This window comes from Schistocerca serialis, chromosome 1 (assembly GCF_023864345.2).
Source record: "Schistocerca serialis cubense isolate TAMUIC-IGC-003099 chromosome 1, iqSchSeri2.2, whole genome shotgun sequence".
In the NCBI taxonomy this organism is placed as follows: Eukaryota; Metazoa; Arthropoda; class Insecta; order Orthoptera; family Acrididae; genus Schistocerca; species Schistocerca serialis.
This window is the reverse complement of record NC_064638.1, coordinates 190,186,409-190,203,899: the sequence shown is the minus strand read 5'-3', so window position 1 is coordinate 190,203,899 and position 17,491 is coordinate 190,186,409. Positions and strand designations below refer to the sequence as shown.

Sequence of the window (17,491 nt, the reverse complement as noted above, 5' to 3'; positions counted from 1 at the left end):
TTCAGCATTATTCTGTAGCAACACATTTCGAGTGCATCTCCTCTGCGTATAGCCCGCGTTTTAGTTTCATACAAAGCTTACTCCAGATAAATTCCATCGGAAATGAGTTACTGACATTATAAGTTAAGAAATTACACCTCTTTCAGAAATACAATATAGTTATTGCCAGTGCGCATTTCATATCGTATGTATTTTAGCCATCATCAGTTATTTTACTGTTCCAATAGTAAAACTCATCACTAACCTATATCGCCTAATTTCCCACTCTTGTTCTGTCACGATCGCCAGGGACGAAATTTCATTTTCCTCGTTTTACTTCTGTCGATGCCCACCTTATAATCTCTGTTCAAGTCACTGTCCATTCGGTTTCACTGACTCTGACAGAGTTAGAATGATATCGGCAGAGCTCATTGTTTATATTTGTTCTTCCTGAAGTTTAATACCATTTACAAATTTCTCGTTGGATTCTTTCACAACTTGTTAAAGGTTACATTGAATAATATCTGGGACTGGATATACTCTATCTCATTCCTTTCTTCTGTTTCATGTTCATCAGCATTTGCAACTGCAGTCCGATTTCTGCACCAAATATGACCATCGTTTTGATGAAATGTTCATACACGTTTCCCGTTTCCCATCTTCTGATGGTGAACAGAATGAAAGTTGTCGAACATTGTATCAGAAACAAGATATCACTTCCCTAACTTGGGACATTTCGTCTTTCAACGTCGCTGAGAAAGACAACCTGCTGAATTTACAACTCATGACCACCTCATATCTGAATGATTACTGAAAAACACATACATCGTTAGGCTACTCAGGTACTTTTCAGTGCGGAATAACTGTACTCAGACACAATCATGTACTCAGTTAACTACGATTAGATTCCCCCGTTCAGAAAAGAGGTTCCGACACATCAGCTGCGACGAGTAGAAGGGAGAATGCCTCCCACATGGCGGTCTTGGAGCCTCAGTAACAGCTGCGTAGGCGGGCTGAGTCGGCATCTCCGTTAGGAACCCCTCTGTTTGCCTTCCATTCACTCGCGCTGAGGACTCAGCGTTTTTTAATTGGCTCCTCGGAGGTACGAAGGAGGGGGCGGCTGGGAGGCTCGGAATATTTACAGCCACTGGTATTTCTCTGCAAGTGAGACTCGCCGCTCCTACTGACTTAATTTACAGCCTGCCTGACCACGGGCGTATTACTATCCTAACGCCGGGTGATATCCTCATAAATACAAGGTAAGCAAAATAAGATTACCCGGAAAACATTTCGCACCCGTTAAGACAGAGACCCAAGCATACTTCGTCCACATCTAGGCGAGAGGAATAAATTAAGCTGCCTACAATGAGGCATATGAAATATTTTCTGGGCAAATTTAATGTATCGTACCCTGTACTTCCTAATACTAATCCAGTACTACGAATAGTATTAGCCATAGTTGCTAGTATTCACGCAATTAGTCACTCTATTGCTTCTAGCAGACAAAAAATAACGAAGTGTATGGAATTCTGGAAGAACTACCGAATGTCACCAGCTCTCTGCTACGATAATTCAGGACAACGTCATCTATTGTCCCTCAGGTGTGAGAAGTGTTTCTTAGTGAATAAAGGTATCTCGATTTTTCTTGCCTCCTAAGATCCTTTACAGTGCTCAACCTTTCAATGACCTCCTGCGAATTCGTCACAAACGTCTTACCAGTAGGCTGTGTGGTACTTTCATATGTAAAGTAGCTCCGAAATTACAGCATGGAGACGTCACGAAGTCATGCACGTCCATATTCTATCAGAGATTATGACTGTGATGAAGGAACATTATAAATGATGCTGTTTCCATTAGATGGCAGGTAATACAGTTTACCTCTTTCTACTCTTGCATCACTGAGCGCTCGTTTCCTTACACGTCTAAATGTGTAGCCGTTTCACTGTTAGAGCTCTTGTAGAACACTATGGTCTAAAAGGTTCCTTTGAACGTGGTGTTCCATAACAGTTGTACGAACATCCTGTAACTGCTAATGTGGTTCATCTCTCAGGCACATGCTCGCGAATAAGCAGAAAAATGGACGCAAAGATTTGACTTGGAATGTGCTGACTATCACAAGGGGCTCAGTAAATCAGTTCGCGCTCTCGACTGCTTACACATGCGTGAATGGTGACGAAAACCATTACGGCTAGCTCCTGGAATGAGTATCAGAGCGTCGTTCTGTGACATAGCCGAAATTACACAGTCTGAAGCCCAGAAAACCATCCCAGTCTACATTTAGAGATGCTCGTTAATTGAATAACAGGTTTATACCATGTAATCTGGAGTTAATGTAACAACACCAGTTGCTTTATATTTCACCCACTGTGCATTTCGAGACACATGTTATGAACTTCTAGTTAGTCTTCCTTCCAGGAATCATCTCCCCTTACTGCCATCACCGTGTTATGTTTTGTCACTATTTTATGTCGTTTTAGTGTACCACACGCTCTATTGATTGCAAAACGTTGGAATTCGCATGGTGGTGTCAAGTAAATTGTGCTATCAACACTCAACCGTACTCACTGGAGTTAAAATACAAATCAGCCTCGCACGAATGTGATATTTACATTTTAATATTGCGTCAAGCGCGAGGGTGTTGCTATTGTTCGATGCGCTGGCTTCCACGCCGATATTCAGTTAACATAAAAGTTCAGAGAGATACCGTCAGATGAACAACTTTCGTGATCTTTAGTGACGCAGCCCCTTTTCTTGTTCTGTTACAGGTAAACCAGAGAAGGAATGTGAGCACAGGCGAGATGCTGCTGCATATTATGGTGTGCTGCCTACTGCAGGGACACTCCGAGACGCGCGACAGTGAGTACTACACTGTGTGTGTGTGTGTGTGTGTGTGTGTGTGTGTGTGTGTGCGTGTGTGTGTGTGTGTGAGAGAGAGAGAGACAGACAGAGAGAGAGAGAGACAAAGAGCTGGAGAGAGCGAGTCTGTGTGTGTCTATGAAAAGTTTCACGGGTTCTCCCAGGAGATAATAGGGTCTAAACTATAAAGATTGTCCAGCGAGTACGGAAATAACTACTTGGTGATTTATAGCCCCTTATGTGCTGTGATAGCCATATGTCTCTTGACTTTGCTGGAAATGCTCAGTGTGTGCCTACCTCTCTCTCTGTACACCTCATTCCTCTCCCCTTGTCTATCCATCTCTTCCATCCTCCTTTCTGTCCATCTCCTATCCCCCTCACCCTCTCCATCTCCTCCTCATTCCTTTCTCTGTCTATCACCTCCACTCCCTTCTCTCTGTCCGTCTAATCCTCGCCCTTCCGTCTGTTCATTTCCTTTTCCTCCTCTGTCTGCGCATACCTTCTCCTTCTCTCTCTGCCTGCCTCCGTCTCCCTCCACCTCTTCTTCTTTATCTCTGCGTCTTTCCCCCTGCGCTCCATGGATCCATTTCCCGCTCCACCCCTCTCTGCCTATCTCCTCATCCCCCATATCTGTGTTCACATCCTCTTCCTCCTAACTGTCTATCTTTCTGCTCCTCCTTCTCTTTCCCACTTCTTTCTCTACGTTATCACTCTCCCGCTATTTCTTGCCTGATTTCAACTAGTATGTGTACCAAATTTATTTGGAATCGTTCAAGGGATTTAGGGTGAATTTTTTACCCCTGACTTTGCCCGTGTACTCACATTTGAAAATTTTTTCACATATATTTAACATATTACACACTTAACTGCACAGATACTTCTATTTCACTTGTATCTATAGCGAATTTCGCCCTGCAGTTTCATTTTAGCACTGTTTAATGTTAATGATTTCATATCTCCAGAACTATGTGCTGTAGATGATACAGTTTTTCAGATGCAGTCACTGGTACATTCAGCTAATGTAGGTGAAATGTGTTGTGAATACAGTAAGTGCCAAAGAAGTAGTGAATCAAAACGTCGTGCTTGATTGGCAGTTTTTCACCCATCTCATTGTTTATGGCGTCATACATCCTCCAATATACGTCGCAGACTGATATTCTTTCACGTACATTTAGTGGCATGTGAACACTGCCTTCAAAATATGTCATCAATAAGGGTACTATTAAAGATGAAACAAATGAAAGCATCATACTTCATACTCCAGTTTTACTGCATGATAAGTGAAAAAGCAGTAAGCGACAAACTTTTTACCGTTCATCATTTTGTGTGGGTTTTCAATGAGAAAATGTTTCGTAAAGATTTGAAAGTATGCGTTAAGTTATTGGAAAGTCACTAAGTGCTCTTATTCTCAAATACTGGATAACTGAAGTATGGCTATACGCGCGTTATGGGCTTCACTGCTTTCTATCCCCCACCTCGTTAATACATAGGCAGTGAAAGGTGGCTACACTGAGTCACAGCGCCAGAGATTGCGCCAAAGAGTTTTATTCCGCTGCCTCCACTGGCAGTTGTGGTAGTTAGTGCTTTGCTGAGAGGATGTCGATAGCTGTACTAGTTGAGGACATGTCGTGTGCAGTTGTTTTGATGGGCTAGACAGCAGATGTTGTTCGAATGGAGATGTTGTAATGATCAGAGTGTATTTTTAGTCAATATATATGAAGGTAAAAAACATTTTTCTATTTTTTTTTTAATTTCCTAACTAACAATGCCCCTTGGTCACATGTTCAGTCAACAAAGCATGTGGCTTGTGTTCATGTATTAGACTGTAATTCGGGTTTCTATGTGCAATTATAGTATTTCAGTTTAATTTAATTAATTCAGTGTAAATGGTATTTAAAATATCTTGTCTTATTGAGGAAGAACCGTGCGAGATGTGTACGTTGAATCACACTTCCACACACAGAACAGTTACACTTGTGCTTTGTTGTTCCGTAGTTTTTGTATCGTAGCTTTTCTAGTTGCTGGGGACTTAATTAAGTAATTGTGGTAACGGAAATTTCGTTTAATTCTTTGTTGTTATTCTATGTAGTCAGATTGCGGACTAATACCAGTCAGGGCCAACCGGTTACGAGACTTCGTAGCCGGACATACAGGGACTAAAATTAAAAAAATATTTGCATTATATTTAATTAAGCCCCCATGCAGCAGTTCTCACTCCCCACAGCGATTCCTTCCACGCAATAAGTGAAATCCGTACCTATATACATACGTATGGGCTCAAAAGTCCGTGAACATTTGTAAGTTCAATACTTCTCGGAATAATATATGTAGAGAGGTAAAACTTGACACACGTGCTTGAAATAACATGGGATTTTTACTGAAATCAAAAACCTGTACAAAATGATCAACAGAATGCCCCTAATACCATGCGAAAGCAGAAAATAGCAAAACAACTGTCTTTTAGCAAAGACGACGTTCTTTGTAACAAGTGCTCAACTTGTCGGCCGTGATTCATCAACAATACTTGTTTCGAGGAACGATGTTATGAACAGCACTGTACAGCATTTCAGTAGGTATGGTGAGAAACAGCCGTAGGATGTTGCATATCTGATGAGATCAGACGACCCTGGTAGACTTGCTGCTTCAGGTAACGTCACAACCAATAATCAGACGGATTGAGGTCTGTGGAGCACGGAGGTCAAGCAAGATGGACGTGTGCTCAGCATGCGATCCTCACGATACCCGTGTATTCTCATGCTGTGGAGCGCCATCCTGCGTGAAAGCCGTACCTTGCAGCAAGAGTGTATTAGCCAGACTGGGTATTATCTGACTCCGTCTCTCACTACAGCTCATTTTATGCAAGATTCTCATGCGGCGTAACTGACGTGTGCCATTTGTTGGCCAGTTTTTGCAATGGTTTTTGGTTTCAATAATACACATGCAATTTCAGGCAGATGTGTGAATTTTTACGTGCCTACGTACATTATTCCGTGAAAAAGAACATTTTCAAATATTAACGGGCTTTTGGGACACCTCGTACGTACGAGGCCAGTTCAATAACTAATGCAACACATTTTTTTTCTCGGCCAATTTTGGTTGAAAAAACCGGAAATTTCTTGTGGAATATTTTCAAACATTCCCGCTTCGTCTCGTATAGTTTCATTGACTTCCGACAGCTGGTAGCGCTGTACAGAGCTGTTAAAATGGCGTCTGTAACGGACGTGCGTTGCAAACAACGGGCAGTGATCGAGTTTCTTTTGGCGGAAAACCAGGGCATCTCAGATATTCATAGGCGCTTGCAGAATGTCTACGGTGATCTGGCAGTGGACAAAAGCACGGTGAGTCGTTGGGCAAAGCGTGTCATCATCGCCGCAAGGTCAAGCAAGACTGTCTGATCTCCCGCGTGCGGGCCGGCCGTGCACAGCTGTGACTCCTGCAATGGCGGAGCGTGTGAACACACTCGTTCGAGATGATCGACAGATCACCATCAAACAACTCAGTGCTCAACCTGAAACAAAACGGCAATCAATGTAGTGGCGCCACACCAAGAAAAAGTTTAAAGCCATACCCCCAGCCGGTAAAGTCATGGTTACAGTCTTCTGGGGCGCTGAAGGGGTTATTCTGTTCGATGTCCTTCCCCACGGTTAAATGATCAACTCTGAAGTGTATTGTGCTACTCTTCAGAAATTGAAGAAACGACTTCAGCGTGTTCGTAGGCACAAAAATCTGAACGAACTTCTCCTTCATCATGACAACGCAAGACCTCACACAAGTCTTCACACCCGAGAGGAGCTCACAAAACTTCAGTGGACTGTTCTTCCTCATGCACCCTACAGCCCCGATCTCGCACCGTCGGATTTCCATATGTTTGGCCCAGTGAAGGACGCAATCTGTGGGAGGCACTACGTGGATGATGAAGAAGTTATTGATGCAGTACGACGTTGGCTCCGACATCGACCAGTGGAATGGTACCGTGCAGGCATACAGGCCCTCATTTCAAGGTGGCGTAAGGCCGTAGCATTGAATGGAGATTACGTTGAAAAGTAGTGTTGTGTAGCTAAAAGATTGGGGAATAACCTGGTGTATTTCAATGCTGAATAAAACAACCCCTGTTTCAGAAAAAAAAATGTGTTGCATTACTTATTGAACCGCCCTCGTACATACATATCTTTCCTTTTTGTGGAAAATTCCAGTGTAGTCATTTCAGGATTACGTTTACTGGATACAGGACAAAGGGTGGAATCACTGTTCTATACAGGTAAAATTGTCATTTAAATATCACTTTTATTGGGCCACACGCCACTACTGTCAATTCTGCACAAATTAACATTCACTAAGCTACAACGACATGATCCACACTCCACCTAATCTAAGTAGTCTCTGAATTCAGTGATATACAAGCAATACGGTGGAATGTTACGTCGCCCGTGGGATTACCGATTTCGTACGACACTCTGATACCCATACCACATATGGACTGAGTAACAACTACTATTCTAAAATCATCTATTCAAAACGAGTTTCAAGTTCCCCCTCTGATGTTGGCGGGAACAACATAGCAAACTAGTAAACGATATTATAGTGGCGGGTAGGGTTGTACTCAAGCAGACACGAATACGCACAATTAGGACACAAAAATGAGATACATCCTACAAATTCCGTCACACGAACACTGGCAAAAACTTCACACGATTTCTACAGAAACGATAGTATCCAATGACTAACCGACCACAACATTTCATTAACATCTTGTCATTGCAAATAAATGCAGTCACCTTCTTTGATCGTTCTTGGATATTTTCAAATCTTCACTCGAAAAGCACGCAGTCCTACTCTTTGTTTCCACAAGGACGATTGTCAGCTCATTCTTTGTGCAATCAAGTCCACGTTGGATCTTGCGAATCAATGACTCGAAATTACTCACCATCTGTGATTTTTCTGGGATTTTATCTCACAAAGTCACACGCAAAACCTAACTGAATTTAATTTAGAATACTGGTGGCTATTTCTCCGAACTGTATGGAACACGTGACAGCTTGGAGTTAAAGACCTACAAAGATGAATTTAATCAAATTAACTAACTTCGTCTCCAAAATTCGTTAAATTTTACACACTATATAGTTAAGTCGAAGAGGAACTAGATGACGGAGACATGGAGATGCGATACGAGAGAGGCACGTGTTCCGTCATCCATTGAAGCTAATGGTAAACACTGCGCCCCGCGTAAATGCTGACGTTCGATAGCTGTAGTGTCATCCTCGATGCAGAATTAACGTGTGCGTTCTCTCGCACAACGCAGACGCGGTGAATGCGTTCCACTTCCCTGGACAAAGGGGGCCGATACCTCGCTAGTCGGCTCGTGCGGGACGGCCTAATACTAGCACGTCTATTGTAAACGCTGCAGAGAAAACGAAAACAGTATTTGTGTGGCGCGCACCTGTGATCAAACAACTCTATTGTCTCTCTGATCGCGTTGCCTAATACGATGCAGCACGCGTTTAGCAAACCATGACAGAGCGGCATAGTGGTGTCAAAGATGTCCCCATGATTACCTTGTTCTGACACCAGCAGAAAATCAGAGAAATGCACTGAAGTGGCCAAGAAACTGGTACACCTGTGTAATATCCTGTAGGGTCCCCGCGAGCACGCAGAGGGGCCGCATCACGTCGTAGCATGGACTCGACTAATGTCTGAAGTAGTGCTGGAGGGATGTCCATAAATCCGTAAGAGTGGGTAGAGATCTCTTCTGAACAGCAAGTTGCAGCGCATCCAATATATGATCAATAAAATTAATGTCAGGGGAGTTTAGTGAACAGTGGAAGTGTTTAAACTCTGAACAGTATTCCCCGAGCCGCTCTGTAGCAATTCTCGACGTGTGAGGTGTCGCATTGTCCTGCTGGAATTCCCAAGTCTGTTGGAATACACAATGGACAGGTGATCAGACAGGATCCTTATGTACGTGTCACCTTTCAGAGACGTATATAGACGTATCAGTGGTCCCACATCACTCAAACAGCACACGCCCGACATCATTACTGAGCTTCCAGCAGCTTCAACAGCCTCCTGCAGATATGGAAGGTCCATGGATTCATGAGGTTGTCTCCATACCCGTACACGTCCACCAGCTCGATACGATTTGAAATGAGACCTATCCAACCAGGCAACACGTTTCCAATCATCAAGAACCCAAGGTCGGTATGACGGGCCCAGGCGAAGCGTAAAGCTTTGTGTCGTGAGGTCATTAAGGATAAACGAGCGGGCTTTCGGTTTTCAAAGCCCATATCGATGATGTTTCGTTGAATGACTCGCACGCCGACACTTGGCCCAGCCTTGAAATCTGCAGCAAATAGGGTAGCACTTCTGTCATGTTGAACGATTCTCTTCAGTTCCTGCAGTATCTTTTCCCGGCCGCAGCAATGTCTGAGATCTGATATTTTACCGGATTCCTGACATTCACGGTACACTCGTGAAATGGTCGTACGGGAAAATATCCACTTCATCGCTGCCTCGGAGATACTGTGTGCCATCGCGCGTGCGCCGACCATAACACCACGTTCAAACTCACTTAAATCTCGATAACATGCTATTGTAGCAGCAATAAGCGATGTAACAGTTGTGCCAGACGCTTGTTGTCTTGTGTAGGCATTGCCGACCGCAGCGTTGCTTTCTGCCTGTTTACATATATCTATTTTTGAACACGCATGCCCATACCAGTTTCTTTGTAGATTCAGTGTATTACGGAATAATTGTTCCAGGTGATAGTTTTAAGTCAAATATCTGGAAACAGCTCTGCAGACAGATTACCAAGAAAAGAGACAAACACATCCAGTAAGGTATGAGCGACAAACGTGAACAGGAAGAGCGCCCATCACACTGCCCATGCTCGATGCAAGTAGGATTTCCTGTACACTAACATGTATTTATATTCTTTGACATGTTTTCGGAGGATATTCTTCTAGTTTTCACTAATACTATACCCTTCAGGACTATAGAACACATTTGGTTTTAAACATTCTGGATGCTTATATCAGTTTCCAAACTGAAGACAAACTTCTCTTTCGCAACTTATTCTTTTGGCGGAGCATTAATTGCACTTATTCTCTAGAATCTGTTGCTATAAACTGTTGCCACTACATTTGTGAGATTAGCGTTTGATGTAGAAGATAATGTATACAATGCTACTACCGTTTCTGAATTATATTTTAATGTAATGCCAGAATTCGCACAGTGGCGCAGGCAGTTAAGTGTCAAATTAGTGATCCATACGTAGCAGTTGCGACCTACAATTTATTAATTATGTCTGTAGAAAGAATTTTCACTCTGCATTGTAGTCTACGCTGATATGAAACTTTCTGGCAGATGAAAACTCTTTGCCGGATGGCGGCTCGAACCCGATACCTTTGCCTTTCACTGGCAAGTTGTCTTCAAACTGAGATATCGAGCACGATTCGCAACTGGTGTCATAGGAGATGAGGTGCTGACGTAAGTGAAGCTGGGAGGACGGCTTCACAGTCGTGCTCTGGTAGCTCAGCTGGTAGAGCACTTGACCACGAAAGGCAAAGTTGCCGATTTCGCGTTGCGGTCTGGCAGCCAGTTCTAATCTGTCAGAAAGTTTCAAGTAATTGTTAGTTGTACAAATTTTCCTTCAGAATATTGAAGAAGCGAATGGAGAACCAAATTCGGGAAAGTGACAGTTGATTCGCCGAGCACGTATTTCTGGACTCGAAACATCTGCCGGCTGCCACCAGTACCTACGTATTGTGTCATACTCTTCTGGATCTTCGTAACATATCTACAAGGATTATATATTACGGTGTAATATTGCAAGTAGTAACACAGAACTTAGAAACTGATTTCGAAGCGAAAAACATTCTACACGTTCGGAATCTAGTTCTACTAAAGAGCACATTTTTATTTATTCTTTTAACTTTGTATTCCCCGGTTTTGGCTGAAAGACTGTTATTATATTTCTTCATTTTTAATTTTCGCTGTTACTGCATAATATCTCCGTTTCTTTAAACTTGTGCTTCAACTAAATTGTTCTTGCGTTGTTGAACACTGTTACAGGACAAAGCAAACATTTAAGGTGATCAGAGAATACATAAAGTTTTACATGGCTTGAGCAGAAGGTGAAGGCTATGGAGCATGGATGATTATGGTACAGATAGTCACACATATAGGATGATTATCTAAAGTAAAAAGGGGAGCAGTGCATAAATATCGAGACATCAGTTGCAAGCTAGTGTGAGATTAGAGTTGTTTCTGTGTGTCTTTCTTACTTGTGGACAACTCATGTGTAATTATTTCAGGATTGCATTTACTGGGTACGGGGTAGTGAATGGAATTGCTGTTTTGTACACGTGAAATTGTCATTTAAGTATCACTTTTATAGGGCCTCATGCCCCTACTCTTAGTTATGCACAAATTAACATTCATTAAGATACAAGGACATGATGCACACTCCGTCCAATCTAAATTTTCTCTGAATTCATTGATATGCAGGGAATGGGACGGAATGCTACGTTACTCTTGGGATTGCAGTTCTCATACGACACTCTCATACCCTTGTCAAAGATGGACTGAGTATCAACCACTATTTTAACATAATCTATTCCAAACGAATTTCGGGATACCCCTCTGATTTTGGCGAGAACAAAATAGTAAACTAGGAGGCGAACTTATAGTGTGGGAGGGTGGGGGGGGGGGGGGGGGGGCTTGAGCTATACGCAAGCAAACACAAAAATTGTATACATCCTTCTACGTCCGTCACACGAACACTCGCAAAAACTACAATGAATTTCTGCAACAACGATTCTAACCAGTGAGGAACAGACCATAAGATTTCATTAATGTCTTATAATTGCAAATGAATTTACTCACCATCTTTGACCGTTCTTGGATAGTACCAAATCTTCACTCGAAACGCACGTAATTCCTACTCTGTATTTCCACAAGAACGACCGTTATCTCATCGATTGTGCAGCCAAGTCCACGTGGGATTTTTCCAAACAATTTACCATCTTTCATCGTCCTTGGATTTTATTTTGTAATTTGACACGCAAAACGTAACTGAATTAAATTTAGGATGCTACTGATCGTTTCTACGAGCAGTAGTGCACACGTGATAGCGTAGAGACGAAGACCAACATAGAAAAAATAAATCAAATTAACTAGCTTCATCTACGAATTTCGTTAAATATTTCACAATATTCACACGTCCAATTCCTAAGCTGAAAATACAGTGAGGAAATGATTACTCTTTGTCACATAGTTACCACCACTTGATTGAAGGTTGCACAAAGGGATAAACAATTACTACCAATAAAAATCTTGCAGATTCTGGAAGTCGATAAAAATGAAATAATTAAACGCTCTCTGAGGAATCAACTGAAAAAACCATAGTGGACGCTGAAAGCACCACAAGAGTTACGACTAAAGACTGGATTGCAAAGGTGTCCGTGCTCGCATTGGAATAGTGAATTCTAACTATCCAATGTACTCAGGAAACTATGAAGGAAAATAGAAGGTGGGTGTAATGTAAGCTTAGCTGTTATGATGCTGGAAAAGAGAGGATTAGTGACCTAGTGTACGATATACCTCATCCGTTTGTTAAATTAACAAACTGCTTGACGGACTGACGAAAATAGCGGAGCAACCTTAATGGTCACTCAGCTCATCCCTGAAGGGAAAGGAAGACTTGCAACCAATCCCTGCATACTTTCCTAGTACTGGCGCAGAGTTAGCTTAACACCAAACCAAACAAAACATGCATCCCTGCATTACAGCTCTCCTAATCACAGAATCACAAATGGGTGAAGTCATTCTAACATTTAAGAGGAACGTAAACAGAAACAGGTAGAGGATGTATGTTAATACGTAATCAGATAAACAAAATGGTGTACACTTCTTCACCAGATTTTCTCCGTACCGGAGCAAATATTTACAAAGACCAATCTGTTATTACTAATAAAGTAATTCTGGACACCTTGAGACAACGTAATGGGACGGAACAGCCAGTACCGTCTCACCAATATTAAGTATAGACGGAAAGACTAAAAGGTGAAGGTAACAAACAGAAATAAAAAGTAACTCAAAGAGGAGATAGATGACGAAGATACGGGAGATGCGATAAGAGAGAGGCTCGTGTTCCATCATTAATTCTAGCTACAACGCTGCGCCTCTCGTAAATGCCGAGGTTCGATTGCCCTCGTGTCGTTCTCAATGCAGATTTCAAGTGTGCACTCTACCGCACAGGACTGACGCGGCGAATGCGTTCCACTTCCCTGGACAAAGGGGGCTCATACCCCGCTCGTCGGCTTGTGTGGGACGGCCTAGTAAACGCACATCCATTGTGAATGCTGCAGAGAAAACGAAAACACGTTGCGTGTGCCGCGCACCGGTGATCACACAACTCTATTGTCTCTTTGATGACGTCCCCTAATACGATGCAGCATCCGTTTAGCATGCCATGAGACAACTGCATACTGGTGTCAAAGATGTCCACAGGATTACCGTCCTAACAAAGTCAGTTAGTGAAAACCGTAATCATCGATGCAAATTTGTGTGATACCTTTAATTAGTATTTACACCGATCGTATAGTACACGTTAAAGACTTGAACTTAATATTGCACTGCATTCTTTACGCTGACGGTTGAAGTACCTAACAGCATGCTCAGTGAGGTCTAACAGATAACTGGGTTCTGAAACATTGTAGTTGCTGCACCCAACGGCATGCAAATTACTGGCATTTAGCTATCTAAATTCTCTAAATTTATGGTTCGTATACCCATTGACCTGCACATTAGGGGAATCTATTTCAGTTCCTTGCCGCTGTGGTTGGGGTACCCAATGGTACACACAACACGGGGCGTCTCGCTATGTGGGTTGTTCACTTTTATGGTTGGAGTACCCAGCGACAATCACTACATGGCCGACTTAAGCATATCACGTGCTGTCTTACGTCCACTACTGTGTGGAACTAACATCAATATCGTGTACGGTTTGGCTGTTTCATTGGTTCTTGGTAAAATACTTCATACATTATGAATGAAAATACACGCAACACTAGTGAAATATTCTGCAATATTTTTTATTAGGCCGGCCGGAGTGGCCGAGCGGTTCTCGGCGCTACAGTCTGGAACCGCGTGACCGCTACGGTCGCAGGTTCGAATCCTGCCTCGGGCATGGATGTGTGTGATGTCCTTAGGTTAATTAGGTTTAAGCAGTTCTAAGTTCTAGGGGACTGATGACCTCAGAAGTTAAGTCCCATAATGCTCAGAGCCATTTGAACCACTTATTATTAATTTCACAAGCCGGGTTTTGGTTGTTACGCCATCACTAGATACAATGATATCCTTTTACCATATGATGGTGCGACAGCCAAAAAGTGATTTGTGAAATAAATAATAAATACTATAAAATATTTCACCAGTGTTGTGTGGGTTTTGAGTCATAATTAACATCGAGTGTTGTGAATTGAGAAATAGAGAGACAGAACTGCATCTGCTTCAGTTTTTGAAACGGTGTAAGGTTTCGAATGAGGGGTTAATTGAACAAGAAGCTAAATACCCACAGACATGCCCAGCGATGTACATCATAAAACAGAGAATTAGAAATGCAGATAAGGAATTGACTTAATTTTATGCTTTGTCTGCGGTGTTTCCTCCGTGACTGTGTTACTTTCATAATAATAAAGAACAACTGCCTCGAGCCACAAACCGTGATTTTCTTGAAATGCGCCTGAAGGTGGACCCCCAGTGCTCGAAATGCATCCTGCACTTAAATAAAACCACGGTTTGCGGCTGAAGGCGGTTGTTCTTTATTAGTAAGCAATTAAAGTTCCACTTGTGACGAAGAAGAGAAATTTTGAATGACATAAATAATACGTAACCCTGAATTGAAACGCAACACTTCGTGGTTTCGATTACAGTGCCATAAACACTGCGAAATCTCGCAGGGATGGGGACCAGAATTAACAAGGGAGTTAGAGAGAGAGAGAGAGAGAGAGATCGGGAAAGCTTTGTTCAATCGTTTCTCACATTTTCCTTTTAACACCGCAACAATCAAATTAATTTTAAAGTTTCAGTTACTCTTTATCATCTACTGAGACACCTAATATATTTGATTGCATACTTGAACGTCTTTAACGCGATCCCCTCTCGTCCAACCTCCGTCCTTCGAATAGAATCGTGTGTGATCCAGCCCACTCGTGTCTTATACGATTACTAGGTAACTGTTTTCTCGGATAGCTAGAGAACATACAAGCAAATCATGTTAATGAAGTTCATTACAGCAACTGAACTGACAACACTTAACCCTCACGTTAACAAGCTTTTTCTCACCTCTACTTTACAAAGCGGGGTATTTGGACTCCCCCAAAAAAGTTTTGTGTTTTAATGTAATATTTGTTCTGAGATTTCGTTATTTCCATTGAATGGGTTTATTTAGTATTGAAAAACTGCTTTTCAGGTTATTACAAGTATTTAATCAGATCACAGATACAAAGTAAAAATTTTTTTATATGTTTCACTAAATTCAGTACACAACGACCAGAAAATTAATACTCTATGTGTCTCTACAGTCATTGCAGTAAAATAAGACAAGACTTTTTTCAACTTTTCAGGCAAGTACATTTTTGCACTGCATGCACTTCACAGTAACAGTTTCTTCTCTGTGTGTATTACAAATAGGTTTCTTGCACGTTACACAACAGAATATTGTTTTCCGATCTTCGTTTCTCTTGCAATCTTGACATCGTTGTGGCGTTGGTAACTTGGTCTGGATCACTGCTGTAGGAATTGCAATACCACAAGCTTTCAGTACATCTTGCACATCTTTATGAAGACCGTTGATATTTTTGGCTCTTTGTTCCATGTTGCCTTTGTGAGTCCAAATTCCAGTTCAGTCGTGAAGAGTTTACGTCGGCTTCGGTTATTCTTCTGCCATCCAGGAAATCTTTGAGTTTTCAGAATGTATGCATTCAGTGTTGCAATATCTATCATTTCCATGAAGATTCTTAGTAGCCACCGCCTCGTTCCTCTAACACAACTGTATCCTCTTGTCAGTTTTTCCCCATTATCTACAGCACCTTTGGTTTTGTTGTAGTGCCTTATGATTTCGGGTTTGTTCAAAAATTGGTTAAAATGGCTCTGACCACTATGCGACTTAACTTCTGAGGTCATCAGTCGCCTAGAACTTAGAACTAATTAAACCTAACTAACCTAAGGACATCACACACATCCATGCCCGAGGCAGGATTCGAACCTGAGACCGTGGCGGCGGCTCGGCTCCAGACTGTAGCGCCTAGAACCGCACGGCTACTCCGGCCGGCTTTCGGGTTTGTGTTCACTTTCTTCACCTCTCACTTGTCTCTCATTATGCTGAGGAGAGAGTAGTATTACTGCCTTTCCCTTCTTTGGAACATAGGAAACTAGGGTCAAGTCATTTGTGAAACCAAACATTGAAGAGTGAACTTCTCTCTTTCTGTTAGGCAAGAATTTCTTCTGAATCTCTTATCGGAACGCAAGGTACCAACCAATGTCGTGTTTAATTTTAGTAGTTCAGCAACCAATGGAAAACAGGCGAAAAAATTATCAGTTGAACTTCCTGGCAGATTAAAACTGTGTGCCCGACCGAGACTCGAACTCGGGACCTTTGCCTTTCGCGGGCAAGTGCTCTACCATCTGAGCTGCCGAAGCACGACTCATGCCCGGTACTCACAGCTTTACTTCTGCCAGTATATCATTCTGGAAATTATCAGTTGTTACACCTTGACCGTTATTCAGAAATGGTTCCATCAGATCCAAAGCAACTCTCCGTCCTTGATTCACTTCCCGAGTATTGACCACCATTCCTGCGTCAATTTGGATCCGTAATAAGTAAGATGTCTTCACATCAGCACAAACCCAAATTTTAATGCCATACTTGCCAGGCTTGCTCTTCATATAAACCTTAAAAGGGCCGTTTCCTTGGTACGTTGCTAATCGTTCATCAGTAGTCCCGTATTCATAAGGATAGAAGTTCTTGCACAAGTTAGATTGAAATTTGTCGAACACAACCCTGATGGCCTGTAGTTTGTCCTTGGTTTCTTCAGTCCTCTGCGCTCTTTTGTATTTGTTGCCAAGTCACAAGAATTTCATTGCAGACAAAAATCGGTTTCTTGACATGGCAGCAGAAAAGAATGGTTGCCGAAAGGCAACATTACCTCCACACAGATTGGAAGCACTTGTGCGATGTCCATGAGTTCGACCAGCTCCGATTATAACTGCTAATACAGCGCACACTTCAGTTGTATTTATATCACTCCATGTCGTTTTGTTCGAATAATGAGCTGCTTTCCTCAAAGAAATTACTCGTTTGGCTTCCCTGTTCGTTTCTTCTACAATGATGTCACGATTTCCGGTGAGATAAATAATAAGAATGACTCTGTTATTGTTTTAATTGCTTTTCCATCTTTCACTGGGCCAGGTGTTACGTTCAGAATGTTACGACGTCGACGCCGCCCACCTTTGGATGGTTCACTAGAAAATTGTAGTCCGCTTCTAGAAACAAACAAATATCCAGTGTCTTCGACATCTTCTTCTTCATCATCATAATCTTCTTCTTCTTCTTCTACTACTTGTTAACGTGAAAGTGTAGTGTCTTCTGATATTTCAT

The 17,491-nt window shown here is 42.1% G+C and overlaps 1 protein-coding gene across 1 annotated transcript in view; it reads left to right on the top strand.

Annotated features, from left to right (window-relative positions):
• Positions 1 to 17,491, top strand: part of LOC126457186 (irregular chiasm C-roughest protein-like) — a 479,812-nt gene that overhangs the window by 185,298 nt on the left and 277,023 nt on the right. Inside the window, exon 2 of the mRNA XM_050093278.1 lies at positions 2,745 to 2,835. Coding sequence (XP_049949235.1) covers positions 2,778 to 2,835 — 58 coding nt within the window. The 5' untranslated portion in view covers positions 2,745 to 2,777. The remainder of the gene's footprint in view (positions 1 to 2,744; positions 2,836 to 17,491) is intronic.